Source organism: Stegastes partitus, unplaced genomic scaffold (genome assembly GCF_000690725.1).
Source record: "Stegastes partitus isolate 25-593 unplaced genomic scaffold, Stegastes_partitus-1.0.2 Scaffold770, whole genome shotgun sequence".
Classification (NCBI taxonomy): Eukaryota; Metazoa; Chordata; class Actinopteri; family Pomacentridae; genus Stegastes; species Stegastes partitus.
Window position 1 is genome coordinate 216,024 of NW_007578501.1, and position 17,420 is coordinate 233,443.

The 17,420-nt window shown below is 40.9% G+C and overlaps 1 protein-coding gene across 1 annotated transcript in view; it reads left to right on the top strand.

The window, feature by feature from the left end:
- The window catches only part of grm8a (glutamate receptor, metabotropic 8a), a 300,249-nt gene that overhangs the window by 192,395 nt on the left and 90,434 nt on the right, over positions 1-17,420 (top strand). The window contains exons 3-5 of the mRNA XM_008291934.1: positions 3,156-3,291; positions 4,536-4,690; positions 8,348-8,485. Coding sequence (XP_008290156.1) covers positions 3,156-3,291; positions 4,536-4,690; positions 8,348-8,485 — 429 coding nt within the window. The remainder of the gene's footprint in view (positions 1-3,155; positions 3,292-4,535; positions 4,691-8,347; positions 8,486-17,420) is intronic.

The window sequence follows — 17,420 nt, forward strand, 5'->3', positions numbered from 1 at the left end:
ATACTCGGAAAATGAATATGTCAACCCGAGGGTGTTACTGAAGGATATTTCAAGATATTTTTACTTGTGTGACTTCAAAAAAATATATAAAAATGTTGCAAATCAAGACTAATAAAGTTACCATATATGGTAACTTGCCCGTCTACGGTTTTCTTTTTTTTTCTTCTTTTTTTTTAAGGGAATTTATAGTAAATAAAAGAAAAAGTAACAAATTGCAAAAAACATTTTTTTTGAAACATTTTAGTTTGAGGTAATAATACGCAACCAGTAACAAAGTATTTATAAAGTGCTCAGTAAGTTCATTTAGTAACATTTTTTTAAGCATTTTTTAAAAGCATTTTTTAAACATAAAAAAACATAAATCAAAGTGGAGTTCGATGCAAACCAATAACAAAGTGGTTTTAAAGTGCCTGGGATATTTTTTTCCCGTGACATTTGTCATAAGCTAGTGATTTTGGCACTAATATAAAAACTAAATCAAAGTGCACATGGTTCTTCAACCTCAAGGAGAGGCACAGGAAGTTACCAAATATGGTCACTTACCCCAAAAAGGGTTAAAAATACTTGGGTTTTTTTTTCCAATTTCTAAAATTTTTTATTGGTTTCAACTTGAAGCAAATCCTCTGTCATGATATTTCTTTTATTTTTTTTCATGTTAAATCTTGCTCTTCTCTCCTTTTTTTTACTTTCAACTTGACATTCTGTGAATGATTAAAAAGGAGGGAAAAAAGAAAAAAAGTTGTTGACATTTCTCCTCACTTAACCTCTTAGCTTTCCTTTCAACGCAGCCGCAGAGGTGCGAGCTAATAACTGACGCTCACTTTTAACGAGATGCTTTTTTATTTCAATGTCATCCAGGATGTGAAGTGTTTCAGCAGCGAGTTCCCAGTCAGGTGTGTGTGTGTGTGTGTGTGTACACAAACGCACAAAACAAGTTTGATATTGTCTTTATCTGGGAAGCCTGCTCTCCACAGGGACAGTTATTGATGACGGCTGCGAGGCCGTAAAACAAACGACGATTTAATCACTTTTATGCCGCTCCAAGGACAATGCAAACATCAGCTCCTGTGTGCGGTTGTGTATACGGCGTGCCTTGTTGCTTCATGATTTGCCGTTTTGTGCACATATGCAAAATGCGCGCATCAGATTGGTCGTTATCCTTGAGTGAGAGCGTTTCCCAACTTCCCGGCATCCGTCTCCACTGCGAGGGGTTCCAGAGGAAAGGGGGGGGATGCCTGTGCAGATTTTGTCACTTTAGTGATTATCCTTGAGAGGCTTTTAATTTGAGGCTAATGAGTATTTGTTTTAGCAGCCATGCACGCTGGCGTCGTGCGCGTCTGCGTGGGTGCGGGCGTGTGCCTGTGATTTAGGGTTGTGATGTAGTGGAAGCGACAGACTGTACAGATGTTCAATAAATGGACTGGAACAGGCAGGGAGGGAAGAGGGACATCATTCACGCTCTCTTCCACGCACGGCGGCAAATGACATAAACGAAGGCGCACTGGTTACAGCTGGAGTCGAGGTGATGTATAACAATGGCGTAATCCCGCACGTTTGCACACACACACACACCTTTCACCTTGAGCTCGACTAATGATGCCATTCAGCGGGGCTAATTAACAGTACAGAGCTCAAACATAATGTCCGGATTAGCGTGGAAGAGGACGAGATGTTGGATTGTGTGAGACCAAGGTGGAGGGAACAAGGTGAAATTATCCCACATTACGAGTACAATAATTGCCGTCCTCAACAATAGTAAATGAAGAAGTGTGTAATGGGTACAGATCATTTTTCGTGCCACTCAAACTGTGTTCTGACGACGTTTTTCAATGTGGCCCGGTTTTTGTTTTTTTGTTCTCGCAGTTTTTCATCTTGCAATCAACACCTCCAACCTCCACTATCATTTAATTTGAGCAGATTCTCCTTTTTTCTTTCACCTTTTAGTCCTTCACTGCTGTTAATCAACTGCTTTCAGCTTCCATTTAACTATTCCCACCTCTTTTTCCTACTTTTAGTTTCTTTTAGGTCCCTCTTTCGATGTTGTACCTCCATTTTATTTACTTCCTTCTTACATACACAAAGAAATACATGTGCATCAACAGTTTTATAACTAAATATATACAATAATTGCTCATAGCATGTGATTAATGGGCATATTTCTGTTATTTTACATCTTCAAATTTGCGTCATGTTCAGTTGACGTGTGTGTCGTTGTTGATTTTTAGTGTTCAGAGAAATTGCAAAGAATTTGCAGACTTGGATCAGTTTCAAGATTTTTTTTTTATTAATTTAATTGCAGGACAAAGTCAAATTAATGAGCTGTCAGCACATTGTCTGTTATATTATGGATTTATTTTACATTTATTTCTGTTTACACATCAATAACTAACAGAAATGATCTGTTTTCTGACCACATGTCTGTATTTTTCTCATAGATTTACAATACAATGTTTTTTCTTTTTTTTTTTATTGATGGTGCACCATGAATAGAAAACATCCCTTGTAGTTAAACACCTTGTTTTTTTCTTTTTAAAATAAAATGTTCTGTTCTTTTAACTACAAAGTCACCATTAAAATACAGAAAATGTCCTGTTTTTTATTTTTTATTTTATCTGTGGACACACTGTTAATTAACAGAAAACTTCAGTGTTTTTTTAATTATGGGACAAAGGCCTGGTAATGAGCTACCAGTGCTTTTTCTGTTGTTCTACAGATTTACTCCTCGACGGTAGTCTCCTGTCACCCAGCTGCCTTTCTAGTATTTTTTTCACAGAGTTTTTTTTTGCCAAGAGTGCTTTATGTTTGGCATCCCTGACATATCTTTGCCATTACCATTTTATTTTATTTTATTTTTTCCCTTTTTCTCTGATTTCCTTTATTATCCCGCTCTGTGCTTTCGCTGCCACGCCAACCATCCACTCATTCTTATCTTTATGTCAAAGTTGCAAGGCTCTTCTAAGCGTCTCAGCCTTCATCAGATGCTTTGACACTGAGAGCTTTCAAGCAAGTTAGGAAGGTGTGAAACGGTTGTGGGTTGAATCAAGGTAGAGCGGCTGAACGTGCGTGAATGCAAAATAAAAAAAATGCAAATCGGTGACTGTAAAACAGATAATGCATTCTGCCTCTCTCTTTCTCTTTTTCTCTTTCTGTCCCAGGTGGTGTGTGCATCGCCCAGTCTTTGAAAATCCCAAGAGAGCCCAGGCCAGGGGAGTTTGACAAGATCATCAGACGCCTGCTGGAGACCTCCAATGCCAGGGCCATCATCATGTTCGCTAATGAGGACGACATACGGTACGTGCCGTGCACTCAAACACGAGCCCCGCTGCACACTTTCCCTGCTGCTACCAGTTATACTTTTGGTTTAATGACATTTTTTGGTGTATTTTATTTCGCAGCGGGAAAGTTGTGACACCTACATGCCTGATTTTATTTGAAATGATGTTACACAGCTGCTATGAGGACAGGAATTGAAGTTGTAAAGGACGAGCTTTTCATTTGAATATTTTTTAAAGTTTGTCACTTGTTAGAACTGTTGCATTGTGTGGTTGTAGCGCTTATTCAAAGCAGTACAGATTAGAGGCCTCCATCCAATGAGTGAGAGCTTGATCAGAACAGTTTTTGTTGTTTGTGAGTATCACTCCCTCCATGAATGAGATGAGACTATTGTTCTGGTAACACTGACGGGTTTATTGCCCCTTCAACTCCACCGTCGACCTGTCAAAGATGCAAAAAATACATACAATACATATGCACATTAGCAGCAAGACTAAAACTAAAGATAAATAAACACCGCAGACATTTAGCACATACCTCGCTGGCTGCATGTACACCTATTTTTGATTTAACCTTGGACTGCAATTTGTCGATGTGGATTGAAAAGAACAGAGTATTGTCTAGGCAGATTCCCACATAATTATACCCAGTCACCTGGTCTATAGATGTCCCATCAAGAGTGGAGATACTTTGAAGGTACATGGCCCTTCCTACCAAACCACATGGCTTTGGTCTTAGAGGTGTCTAAGTAAAGATGAAGTCTGGAGAGACCATGCTGGAGTCTATTGAAGCTACTGAGTAAAGGGTTGTGTCTATAGACGTCCCATCAAGAGTGGAGATACTTTGAAGGTACATGGCCCTTCCTACCAGACCACATGGCTTTGGTCTTAGAGGAGTTTAAGTGAAGATGAAGTCTGGAGAGGCCATGCTGGAGTTTATTGAAGCAAAGCTGCAGTTTTTGACCAACTATATCTGAGGACATGCCAACCGAGTAGAAGGTTGTGTCGTCAGCATAGAGACGGATGGATGAATCCCCTACAGAGTCCGCTTTGTTATTAATGTAGATGTTGAAGAAGGTGGGACCAAGAATTGATCCCTGGGGGACGCCTTTAGTGACAGGGAGGGGCTGAGAGAGGAATTTCTCTGATTTTAAATTGAGAAGTTCACTGTCTTGAAAAGGTCACACAGCACCAACAGGTCACTCCATGTTGTTGTTCTTCCCTGATCTTCATTAATTTTCATTTTCTTTTCCCCGAACACAGACGAGTTCTGGACGCAGCTAAAAGGAACAACCAGACAGGCCACTTCCTGTGGGTGGGTTCAGACAGCTGGGGGTCCAAGATCTCTCCCGTGATTAGCCAGGAGAGAGTGGCCGAGGGAGCCATCACAATCCTTCCCAAACGAGCATCTGTGGATGGTAAGAATGTGTTAAAATGCGTAAAAACATGCATAACTGACAATAATGATTTCTTAAAATGAGTTTTCATCTCTAACTAGTTCCGTGCACCTGGCTTAGTGGCAAATAAAACAAAGCCAACGATGTGTGTGCTTAAAGTCTGATGGATCAAATTAAGCGAACAAGGGAAAAGACCACACAGAAAAAACAAAAAAAAAGAAATGCACTCAGGTTCCTCTCGCTGTTCATCCCAGCGGGCAACAAGTTTTTGCCATTAGGCCGGGGAGGATATCCTCCTTTGCTCCCTGTCAGAGCTCCCTATTAGATAATTGACTCCTGGAGGGCCACAAAGGCGACAAGAGCGAGGGAGGAAAGTAGAAGTTTAAATGAATCAAAGTCAGCTTTGCCTGGTTCACATGAGGGAACATGCTGTGGGGGTCTTTGCCAATAATGGAAGAGCTGCGAGTGAGATGGAACCAGTAGAGGAATAATGAAGAGCGCGTAGGCCGAGTCACCAATTTATTAGGTACACCTGGCGATGTGATGCAATGTAATTCAGTTATTCTGCAATAGAAGGGATGTGAAGACTCTGAAAGGTGTGGATTCAACTCTAGGGTTGTTTCTAAGATATCTTAAATATCTTAGGTTGTGCCTAAAGTGTTGCATATTACACAAATACAGTTTCATTTTAAGGAACTGTTTGACATTTTGGGTAACATGCTGGAGTCAGAGATGGTTACTGTAGACTGGAAATCGGGAAGTTGCTCATCTGGCTGTCTCCAAAAATAAGAAGTTATGTTGTCACAGTCAGCAGGCAGAGAGCAGTGAGCCCATGTGGCACTTTTACACTTTTTTCTAAGGATTCTAACACCAGTTCAAACATGCTAATTAGCAATATTTAGAGGTGTTACATATATAGATTTTATCTTTGGAAAGACTCGCTCTATTCCCCAGTTGCCAGTCTTTGCGTTAAGCTGTCTGCTGGTTCAGGCTTCACATTTAGGGTGCAGATTAGAGGTGGAAATCACTTTGCTGATTTGAATCACTTTGTTCAGCTCAAAGATTGGTATTCACCGTAGCCTGACTGCTTTTTTTTTTTAACTACACTGAGCTCGTGTCATCCTTCAAAGGCACCTCAGTGGTGGGAGAATTAATTAAATACATTTTAGAAGAATTTTCTATGTAATGTGCTGCACTGTGATATTTTTAATACAACCCCCCCCCTAAAAAATTAAATAACTGAACCATATACGTAGCTCCATTGCCTCATGTGGTGTCATGTAACTGAGAAATAAACGACTGGAGCTTTTCGATATTCATCTGCGTTAGAGGAACAAACTTTTAGCAGCAGAGTTCAAGAATCAACATTAACTTTATCCACTTGCAAGAGCGATCGATGCTGACTATCCCTTATGTGCAGTGCTAACCTTGGCAGCCCAGCAGTAGTATTTTAGATTTTCTGGGCTTCTTGCAACCTTGCTAATAATGTATTTGAAGAGTTGGATCGCCGACACTGACAGGGTTATGTTACGAACATAGAAATACCGAAGCCTCTTTCAGACATGCGCTCTGTTCTGTTAGTCTGACGGAACATGCAGGCTCCATGTTAGCTCACTTTTCTGTAAAAATCTTCCTAGGTCGATTTCTGTATCACTTTTTAACATGACATAAGTTTGAGCTGCATGCTGCTAACGAACAGGCGCTTACAAGTGACGTACTTTGAGTTGTGTGAAGTTTTTTTTTTCTGCATTTCAGCACCAATATTGGTCCAAACACATCACAGAGAACACAAAAGCACACAAAAACCTTTCTTGTTCTCTTTGCCAACAGTTTTACATCTATTACAAACTGAAACGACCATAAAAGTAAATCTTGAGACTCACTAGTAACGACTGTAATCTGTGAAAAGGAGCTCAAGTTTAGTTTGTGGCCTCCAGCTGTTTGTCGGAGTCTTTCCTCTAAATGTATTAAATACTCGCAGCATCAGCCAGCATCAGGATCTGTATGAATGTCTCTAAAAAGTAGGAGAAAAAGTGGCAGTAACTTCATTATTACTTACTGACAGGATCGGTTAGCATTTCACAGCTCGTAACACTGTGCAAATTTTCTTTATTTCAAAAAAGTTTCACAGTTTATAAGCTACAGAAGTTACATAGCAGATTTATATTTATTCCTTTGTTTGTTATTATGCATCATGCCCATCATTGCACTGTCCAATCTTGCATGTATGACTGATCATGCAGACATACTGTGGCTCTCTGGGTCATTGTCTGAATGAAGCTGTGAGGAACATTAATGAAAAAGTGATGTATATCTGAATGACAGAACGCCGTCGCTTAAACTGACGGATGAATCCAGCAGCGCCACCCATGTCTGAGAAGGGCTCAACTTATCAGAATGTATCAGGATTGGACGGCTTCGCGCAGAGGTGTCGGCGATACTAACCATCCGTGAACTCCGGATTGATTCCATACAGGAGTTCAGCCAGCCGTCACATATAAATCAATGTATGCAGGAACTTTGTGCCCCCCAACTAACTGCCTACTTGACTACTCCTGGCAATAATTTTTCTCTCTTAACACGAGGGACTTTTAAGAGCCTCGCGGTGCCACGTATGGGTTTTTATTTTTACGAGCGGCACATCTGTGATCACAATGGGAAACGCGTGACTCACGCGGCACGTGCTTCCTACTGAGCTACGCAGCGAGTAAACCCACTGATCCCAGCGGTGGAGCTATCATTGGAGCCGCACAGGTGCACACGGAAACCTATTTCCACGACAGCCGTGGAGATTAATCAAGGCAGCTCTTGTCAGCTTTTACAGTGAGCCAGGCGTGGGACAGGCTGTCTGATAGCCCCCCTCACTCTTCATGGGTTGTTTCACCTGCATGATGTTGCCCCTTAACTACTGTTTTACCTTCTTTTTAATTAATGAATGTTTCCTTACAGGAGTTTTTTGCATCCCCACTGGAATAATAAAGTCCTGTTTTTAAGCCAACACACAGGACGGGGATAAAGCACCGACGAGCTACAGAAAGTCCTTCCAAAATCCAGTTTTCCCACATTTCCCTCACAGACAACCCAAAGAAAGTGTTTCCCCATTAAATGGTGGTATCAACTAAGTAGTACAAGAGTGTTTGTCTTTTCTCATTCCTCCTTTCTTTCGCCCATCTCTTTATCTCATGCTGCCAGCTCCTGACAGGTATTTCCATTCCTCTGAGTGGAGAAATGTGTTCCTCCCCGTTTCTTTCCTCCTCTCCAGTTATTAAATTGGACAAGTAGCCGAGCTGTTGTGAAAGCTCGCTTTAAAATGTTTGCTCTCAGCCTCGAAATTTCATAGAAACTCCAGCAGTGAATGTGCTCCGCAGAAACGTCTTTTCAGTCATACATAGGCTATTCATAACATACGCCTTTGTGTGTCAGAAAGTATTACACTGACATGAAAACCCAATTTTCTGGTACAGGCGGTCTCATTGGAAATGAAGCCCTTAACCCGTGAAGCACTGGCGTTCTCCGCACTTTACACAATTAAACCATTTCTGAGAGGTGTTGAAACCAGTTCATCTGTTCAGAATGGTGCCGGTTCAGTCTTTCTTGTGGATAGGTAGAAGTATTCAGTAAAAACAGAAGCCCCCTTACTCACCCCATGTTTTTTTTAAACTTCTGTCTTTTATCCAGCATTTGACCGATACTTCCGAAGCCGCTCGCTGTCCAACAACAGAAGAAATGTTTGGTTCGCTGAATTCTGGGAGGAGAACTTCAACTGTAAGCTGGGGATGCACGGTAAACGGCCCGGGAGCCTGAAGAAATGCACAGGTAGGACGACATGTCACGTGTTAGGTTCCAACCACCACTTTTTCTACTGTAAAAAACTGTAACTGTAAACCAGCTGAACTCCAAGTAGTTTCTGGGCGATTTTTTGCTCCTGTGACATATTTTACTCACCTTGAGCTCATTGGTCACTGCAATATAAAGTCCTCCTCTATAGAAACAACGCAGCTAGAAGTTGCGAGAACTCAAAAATGTGTTTTGTCCAGTATAGTAAAGTTATGTCGCAATGAATCATCAACAAAACAAAAGTTGAACCTCTTTGATTTGATTTTCTAAAAATTGGAATCATGGAGTTGAATCAACCTGTACATCATTTTCCAAGTGTCCACAGGTGTTACCAATACTACAAAAATATTGACTCTACATGCAATAGATATTTTGCTACTTACATTTTTATTTTACATCCATACTTGTCTAGTTGTCTGCTTGGTCTGAACACAACCTGCAGTTCAGCCAAGTCCAGTTGAAAAGTAGTTGTTGGTTGCTAAGAAGAGCACAATTTTATTTATTTTTTTACAGAATCTCGTTTGTTTTTTGGTGAATTTTTAAATGAAACATGTATAGCAAAGTGATTGTGATGCACAATCACACTTTTAGGCTTCGATTGTCCGATAGAACAAAACGTCACAAGGGTTGAATTTGACTTTCTTTTCTTTTCTGATTTTACAGTTAACTGTTGTCTTCAGTTAAATAAAAGTTTATTAATAAAACAAATACTTGCTCCTCGCTACAATTGAGGTTTTAAATTTGTAAAAGATTCTACAACCAATTGTGTTGCTAATTTGAAAAGAGTACCACAAATATTCTATAAAAGGCTGCAAGTTTGGACACTTTGGCAGGTTGTCAGTTATAACTGATCTTCTGTCATTCCTGCACCACATCAATACATCCCTGTATCTTGCTCAGTGTCAAAACAAGGACTAACTCCTCCATCTTAACAATCCCAAAAGAAACCTGAGTTTTTTTTCCAATTACACGGCCCACAGATTAACCAAATCACTCTGGGTTGTATAGAACTTCACCGGAACATCTTAGCTCTAAAAAAACATCGTCAACAGGCACAAATACGGGACTTTCATTAGTCTATATATTGTAAAGTGCACTGCTGCCTCCAGCAAGTGCCCTTAACACACACCGTACTCGCTGTTAAGGAGCGATATAGCTAAACAGGAATGATTGTTTGTGTAAAGTTAGAGGAGAAGTGCGCTAATTGCTGTAGTCTGTGTTTGTTGATACAACAATGTGCTCTCATTTGTGTATATATATGTAGAGTTTATGCGTGTTTTTGTCCTATAATAGGCCCCTCTTGCTGTCATTTTTCTCATTGTGTTTATATGATATGCATGATTTGACCGCATTTTGCTGTCTTATCAAAATGCATGAAGCTTGTTATTTTACACAAGACCAAGCTGATGTGTAACCTGCGTGTCTTGTTCTTTGTATGTGTGTGTGTGATCTCGACAGGTGTGCATTTTTACCGCGCCTGCACCTGTCAGCCGGCTACACAAAAACCGTCCTACTTAGAGCAGAGTTAGCGATGCCATTGCACATGACCTGCATGCGTGACCTTTCCAGTTTTTGGTGCGATACGACCTGCGAGCTGCCGTGATTGAGTCTGTATGTTTATGTGGCTGTCACGGCCGAGTATTCCCTGGCTGTTGCCTGCCATTAGTTCACATAATTAGGTTTGTAAGGGCTGTGACTCCCATTGACCGTCTATTACTAGCCGTGGCATCTGTGTATGTGGGCGTGTATGTCGTTGTGCAACAGAGTCCATTAATTCCAAGTGCTGGGGTTTGCAACCCTCGGAACATCAACACAGAAGCCAATCAGCAGCCTGCTGCTCAAGGTCGCCGCGGTGACACAGCTGACGGCAGGATGTGGAAATGGGTGCGATTATTGCATGTGACCGAGCTGGGAGGGAGAGACAAATAGAAAGTGTCAACAAGTGCAAATAAGAAAATTAACAGGAAGACAGATTGTAAAATATTGTTTGGATGCACAAATTACACATCAAGAGAAAAAGAAATGATATTAAAATACATGGGCGATGCAGGAAAAACAACAAATTAGAATGGACAAACTAATAAGGCACAGTAGGACGAAGGAAAGGAGGAGGAAATTAAAATGGGTCTTTCCGAACTGAGCAAATTTTGCCCAGACATGACCCGGGGACAATCTTCAGCCGGATTTGTTGAATAAATCACCCGCTGACATGTTTTAACTCATTACTACCAGCAATAATCAACTATGATTAGTTTGAGGCACGTAAAAATGTCTGGGAATCAGGACTAAACCCCATGGACAAAAATGACTCTTTGCATTGAATATTAAACTTATTTGCAAAATGTACATGAAAAATCTGAAGTAAATGAGAAATTCTCCAAAATGGTGAAACTGTTCCATCATATAGTACGCTATAAGGCATAAGTGATGCCACTACTGGTGTAGCAACCTTCCTGTTGTGCCTTTTGATCCATAACAAAGAGTAGATCACTTTTCCAACATTTATTTGCTCCAGATAAAATATTTCTCTATTGTAGATGGAAATACTCAAGTAATATACAAATACCATAGTTTCACTATAGTCCAAAGTCACAGATCTTTTGTGTGCTGGCTGCAAAATTTTAAAATGTCACAACTAGTTTTGCTTATTTTGATTATATTAGACAAAGCTGGACTAATTGTTGATATCTCTGAAAGTGACCACCACCAGATAAAGACAATCAACATCATCCTTGGATTGTCCTTTGCTAAACTACGCAAGAGTCACTTCCTCAAAAAAATGCAACTGTTTGCTCTCCTACTTTCACCTGCAACGTACAGACTGATGACAAATTAAAGGAAAAACCTGAATCTGGTGATTCTGTTATGCTTTTGGTTGCATTCTGCCAGCAATGGTTTGGATCCACTTGTCCTTTTAGATGGAAGAAGTCGATACAAATCAATACAAAGTGGTTCTATGTGACCACCTTTGTCTTGTGATGAAACATTTCTATGCTGGTTTCTTCCAGGATGATAATATCTCCATCCGTAGGGAACGAGGGCTCACTGAATGGTTTAACTAGACATGAATCATTCGCTGTGACCTTCACAGTCAGCAGATCTCAACACAACCCGTAGAAGACTGTTAGACGGTGCTCTCCACCACCATCATCCAAACACCCAAATGATGGGATATCTTTTCCAGAAATGGGGTTCCATCCTTTCAGTGGCGTGTCAGAAACTTTGAGAACCAATGCCGAGGTGTTTTAAAGACACTCCATGTTGGTTTTTCCTTTAGTGTGTCACCCATCTGTAGTTTGTCTCAACTCTTGTGTTGGTACAAAATGAACTACATGAGCGTAATGTATAGTTAATAGAAATATCCAGCATGCTACAAAAAAAGTCCAATCACACGTACAGTACTGTAGTTGTGATATCTTCCAGTGGTGCGTTTGAACGTTTCTTACTGCTGGTACAGCTCCTACACCAGTAGCAGACATCTGTTCTCCAGTCCGATAAATTCATTTTAATGATTTATTTAGAGTACATTACCACAACTTTCATCTTTCATCATTTCATCTTTCATCAAGAGAATAGCAAGCACACAAGAAAAGGAGGGGAATCCAAAGCACTCAGACTTCTAAAGTAAAAAAAAAAAAAAAGTAAAAAGCCTCTTTCTTTTTTTTTACCAGACATGGCTCATAAGCCTGGACAACTTAGACGCTGGAATAAAAGTGTGCGCGGTTGAAAGCGTGCAGTCAGGTAAAACTGGCGCCTGAGGGGAAACTAACTGAAGCAGACACCAGATCACAGATAAGCCTACACACTTCACATGCTCGCAAACACCTACATGCTCGGCGGTTGCAGATAAAATCGTGAACGAGTGCGCGAGCTGCGTGTTAATTAATGTGGCGCTTTGACGTGAAGCGTATAGCGGTTTTTTGCAAAGATACAGATGCTCCTCACGCACATTTATCTTTGCTGGGTTGTCATTTGGTCAAAGCTGTTCCATTGAAAACCAATTGGAGTTTGCTTCCATTTGTAGTTGGAAACTGATTTTCCAAGCAAAGCAGATCAGAGCAGGATTGGAGTCGCGTTGACGGTTGGAATATAAACACCTTTAGATCAACACATGACAGATATGTTTGTCAAACCATGACTTTTCACCCCTTTTCCAGATCATAATCACAGACTTTCACCTTCCCATCCTCCTGTAATTACCCTCCACGGGGGTAAATTCAATGCTTCTCATAGAAAACGCAGCTCCGCCTTAATCGAGACAACGTGACTCTGGTTGATCGCTCAAATCGTCGCATCCTTGTTCGGTGGAACCAGTATTTCCCTGCTCTGGGATGGACACAAACACACCGAGACAGGCGTGACAGATACACACAAGCATACACAAAAGGGAAGGAAAAGAAACTGGTATGAAAGCGCATCCACACACTTTTTTTCCACCTGGGCACATCAATGGATCAATTCCACCAATGAATAGCATCGGCTGTGACGGGAGCTGTACGCCTCGGGTACACTCAGAGGAATTAAAGTGCACTGAGAGCAGGAAACAAGGTTGTTACACTGTTGGCTGTTGTTTTTTTTTTTCTTTCGTTGTCTTTCTTGTCTGTGTGGGTTGTAAGCTCGTGTCGCTCTCAAGGGAATGATACCGATATTTTATCTTTTCTTTGGTGATCTTTGCTGACTTTGTTGACTGTCAATCATCAGTTGACTGTCTCACCAACTTCCAACTGTATCTGTCTTTCTTTTCCATCCAACTCTGGTGTATGTTTTCAGTCAGAAACGATTCAAAACCGTCGAATGTCCTGCTTCTTTCTGATTGGCTGAATCTTTTGGCTTTTTTGGGGGTGATTTTTGTCACTTATTTTGCTAATTTAACATTTTGCCTACTTGAGAATTCAACTTGTTGAATAATTCATCTCTAAAATGCAATTCAAGGCATGCGCTAAGAGGAGCTGGCAGTCGGAGTTGCGTGTGTTAGAAGGAAGTTAGCAGCAAGTTCAAGCCGAGTGAGGTTATTAAGTCACTTTCATAAAGTGGGTGGATTGGCCTGAGTTGTCTTTTAGAACCAGAACATCCTGAGGTTTCCTTGTCACGGATGAGAAACACCTTACGTGCTTATAATAACCTAACTGAACAGTTGAATCTCTGATTTTGAAAGAGTTATGTTAAGAAAAAACCCTGGATGCACCAACGTTGGACTGATTTATACTGAGATGTCATAATACTAGCTGTTCTATTCTGTTGTGTCTGGAAACGAGAAACACTGTAGAGAGAGAGAGGTGCAGCGCTGCACCGAAATAAGATTTTACCCCTTTTTAAATAGAACAAAAATAGAAAATCAATACGTGGTGGTCAGTGTTTGATGCTGTGGCAGGCTGTCACAAATACGTCAGTGTATGTGAAACTGATCCGACGCCATCGGGCTCTTTTGAATTGTATCGGACACCTCCATGAATATATCGACTGGGTGAAAGATTTTAGCATATCGCCCAACATGATTAAATCATCCGGCTAAAAAAAAGAAATATGAGCAGAGTTGTGAGTTGGCATGTGTAGATATTGAACCACATTTTTGAGAAGCTCAATATGTTCTTGTTGCTAATCGATGTCACACATATTGTTTTTGAGTGTTTAAATCAGGTTATTTTAGTATGATTTTTTTTTCTTTCCAGCTCTCCACTGCTCTCTCCATCCTGCTATTTCTGTCGCCACCTGCACTCTCTCTCCGTGTTTTGTGTGCTTAGTCACAGCTTTGATTGTTTGCATGGCCACAAAAACTAATCTGCCTTGTCCTTTTGTTGCATTCAGCCATAAATGTGGCAAATAAAAGTGAGCCCGGTTGATCAACGAGCAGACTTTCACATCCTTAAACAGTTACGACGGCTAACACTTTAAGAAGAGCTATTTGTAGAGCCGTTTGCGACGCCATTTATAATAATGTATATTTTATGCAGCTGTGCGGTTTACGCTTGCGTTGTTTATTATGGATGAATCTGGTGTTGCAAGCTGGGTTTAATAGGTCCAGTAACACTCATCCACGGATCTTTTATCTCTGTTAAATGTGGGCAGAACACATGGCGCTGATACCGGCGGTGACAAAGCAATACAGAGTGAATTTAATCAACGCTAAGCACGATCAATAGAGCACAAGTTTAATGTTGAAATTGGGATGAAGATATAGTTTACAGTAGAACAGATGCACATTTGTGGACAAGATTGCCTTCTATACATTAGTTTACATCAACATCAGGCTGTATATGACAAAATATATTCAGTGTTAATGACTACAGTAGAGTCTGATCAATACCAGAGCTTTGAATCTTGTGAGACTAAGGATTTGTGATATTGATATATGAGGCTAATATTCCTTTAGCATGTGCATATATAATAATAATAACTGTATTTATGAAGCACCTTTTGAAAACAGAATTTACAAAGCACTTTACAGACAAGCCAAAAACCAGAACAGACCACAGAAGCAAAAGTAGAAAAATCAATGCAACACCTATGGATGCAAATATGACGATAAAAGCACCACTAATGACATATAAAATGAATATGTGTACAAAATATGTTAGAGTTACACTGAGACTGAAAACAATCAGGTTGTTGTTTATTAACTTTCCATGCAGACAACATCTTACTTTGAAGTCGCCGCTTGTCTCCGCACCACTGTCTGCTCTGCTACATGTGCTGCAGACAGAACAGAGTATTCAGAGTAATGGAGATGGAGCCGCTCTGATGGACAAACTATGTGATGAGATTGTTTCCAAATTACACTAAGCATCTTTTTCTGCGGGCTGCAAGGTGGCGCAGTTGGTAGCACTGTTGCCTCGCAGCAAGAAGGTCGCCAGTTCGCGTCCCGGTGGGGGCACCGGAATCTTTCTGCGTGGAGTTTGCATGTTCTCCCTGTGCAGCGTGGGTTCTCTCCGGGTTCTCCGGCTTCCTCCCACACAGTCCAAAAACCTGTTGAGGTTAATTGGTGATTCTAAATTGTCTGTAGGTGTGAATGTGAGTGTGCTTGGTTGTCTGTCTCTAAGTGTAGCCCTGTGATAGACTGGTGAGGATTAAGCGGTGTATAGATAATGGATGGATGGATGTTTTTCTGCATTAGCAGCTGTAAAAATAGAAGATTTACAATTTCAATGCCAGCTGATACGCATACATATCTGTAATATGCTAACGTTAGCCACCCGATATATTAACGGGCCTCTATTCTTTAACAGAACTTACATTTGGTTAGAGGTGAAAAGGTTGCGTCTCAAAAAATGAAGTATTTTAGCAAAAAAATCTTATTTTTTTGTTTAACTTGAGGTCACATCTATAAGAAAAGTACGAGGCACACTTCACCATTTAACTAAAGGAGTCCAAATATATTATCCAGGTGAGAATTAGAATGAAAGGATGTGTGTAAAGAGTGCAAACTCTGTGGAAGAATATCCTCTCATAATAGTTTCAGCTCTCTGGTCTACTTTCCTTGATTAGCAAGATTACCACGAGACTGTAGTTCCTTTTGCAGCTGCCTAATGAAGGTTATGCTGTAACTTCCTTCCTACTTAATGGGCAAACACAGAAGATTATCAAATGAATGCACGCACACACACACACACACACAGCTTTACATTTACCCAATTTAAACATAAATAATTAATACTTTACAGAACGTTATTAATGGGGAATTTATCTTCTAAAGGCTACTTGCCGATAGTTTGGTGCCCTTGCTTTCTGAACACATGAACGCTTTTCAAACTCGGTAGAGGGAGGAAAAAAAAAAAAAGCCTTTGAAGATGCAAAGTCTTCATCCAACACTAGTGATGTGTGCACGGATCTGTCTGTGTGAGATGCACACTGCCATTCCAGGAGTTAATTAGATCCTGACTTAGCCCAGCATGCACACATTTACCCTTGCGTACAAACACATGTTCGCTCGCTGCAAATAGACCGTATCCTAACGAGGTCGACGGGGAAGGAGAGTTATTAGGCTCGCAGGCTGAATAAACTGCTCTCTCTCCTGTGAGAAAAGGCCTGAGGGCCGAGCAGACTGGAGGATGGAGACAAACACAGATGGAGAGCTTGATGGACAATTAGAGACAGGCTAGTGCGGACAGACAGATCGGAGGCGGCGAGACGCAGGCGGCGACAGACAGCGCTTCGTGACTCTTTGCGGCATTAGTTTTCGGCAGGTGAGATGAAGTGTCGTTTAGCTGCAGCGAAATGATCCTTTTTCATTTTCTTGTAGAGGACGTGGTTATCTAACCGCTCTCAAAGATGCACTCCGGGTGCATATGTGCGGCTGATTTATGGGATGCAGCCGTATAACACAGAGCATGCTCGTAATGTGTTCTACATTGAAACCGTACCTGTGTGCATGTGAGACACTTGTTGCCATCGCAGGCACTATACCTGAACGCATCAGTGCCGAGCTGCCCATCTATCACCGTTATATCACAGATGCACACTTACTCACACACACACACAGAGCAATCCATCTTGAGAGGGATCCACTGCTTCCTCTTTGCTTGCCACGAGCCACTTTGCCACTGATACGCCATCAAAAGCAAACCTACTGATGGATGCAGACAAAAAAAGCTGCTGGAGAACGCTGATTAAATATATCTGCTCAAGAGGGACACTTACGCACATCCTGTCGAGATCTTAAGGTTTATTTTTTGTTACCTTCCCATGTTTGTGCCAGCGTGAGTTACAGGACATGAACGCACTCTGAACTGAAAATCAAAGCAGAATTAAAACTAGAATGCAGGACTTTTATATATAAATGAGCATCTATTACATTCAAATCCTGTCAAAGGAGTTCACACAAAGCTGAGAAAGCCAATTAGGGCGGGTAAATTTAGCTCTACTTCACAGTATACAACACTTTTGACTCTGGTGTCTGTGGCACTAATCTCGCACACTG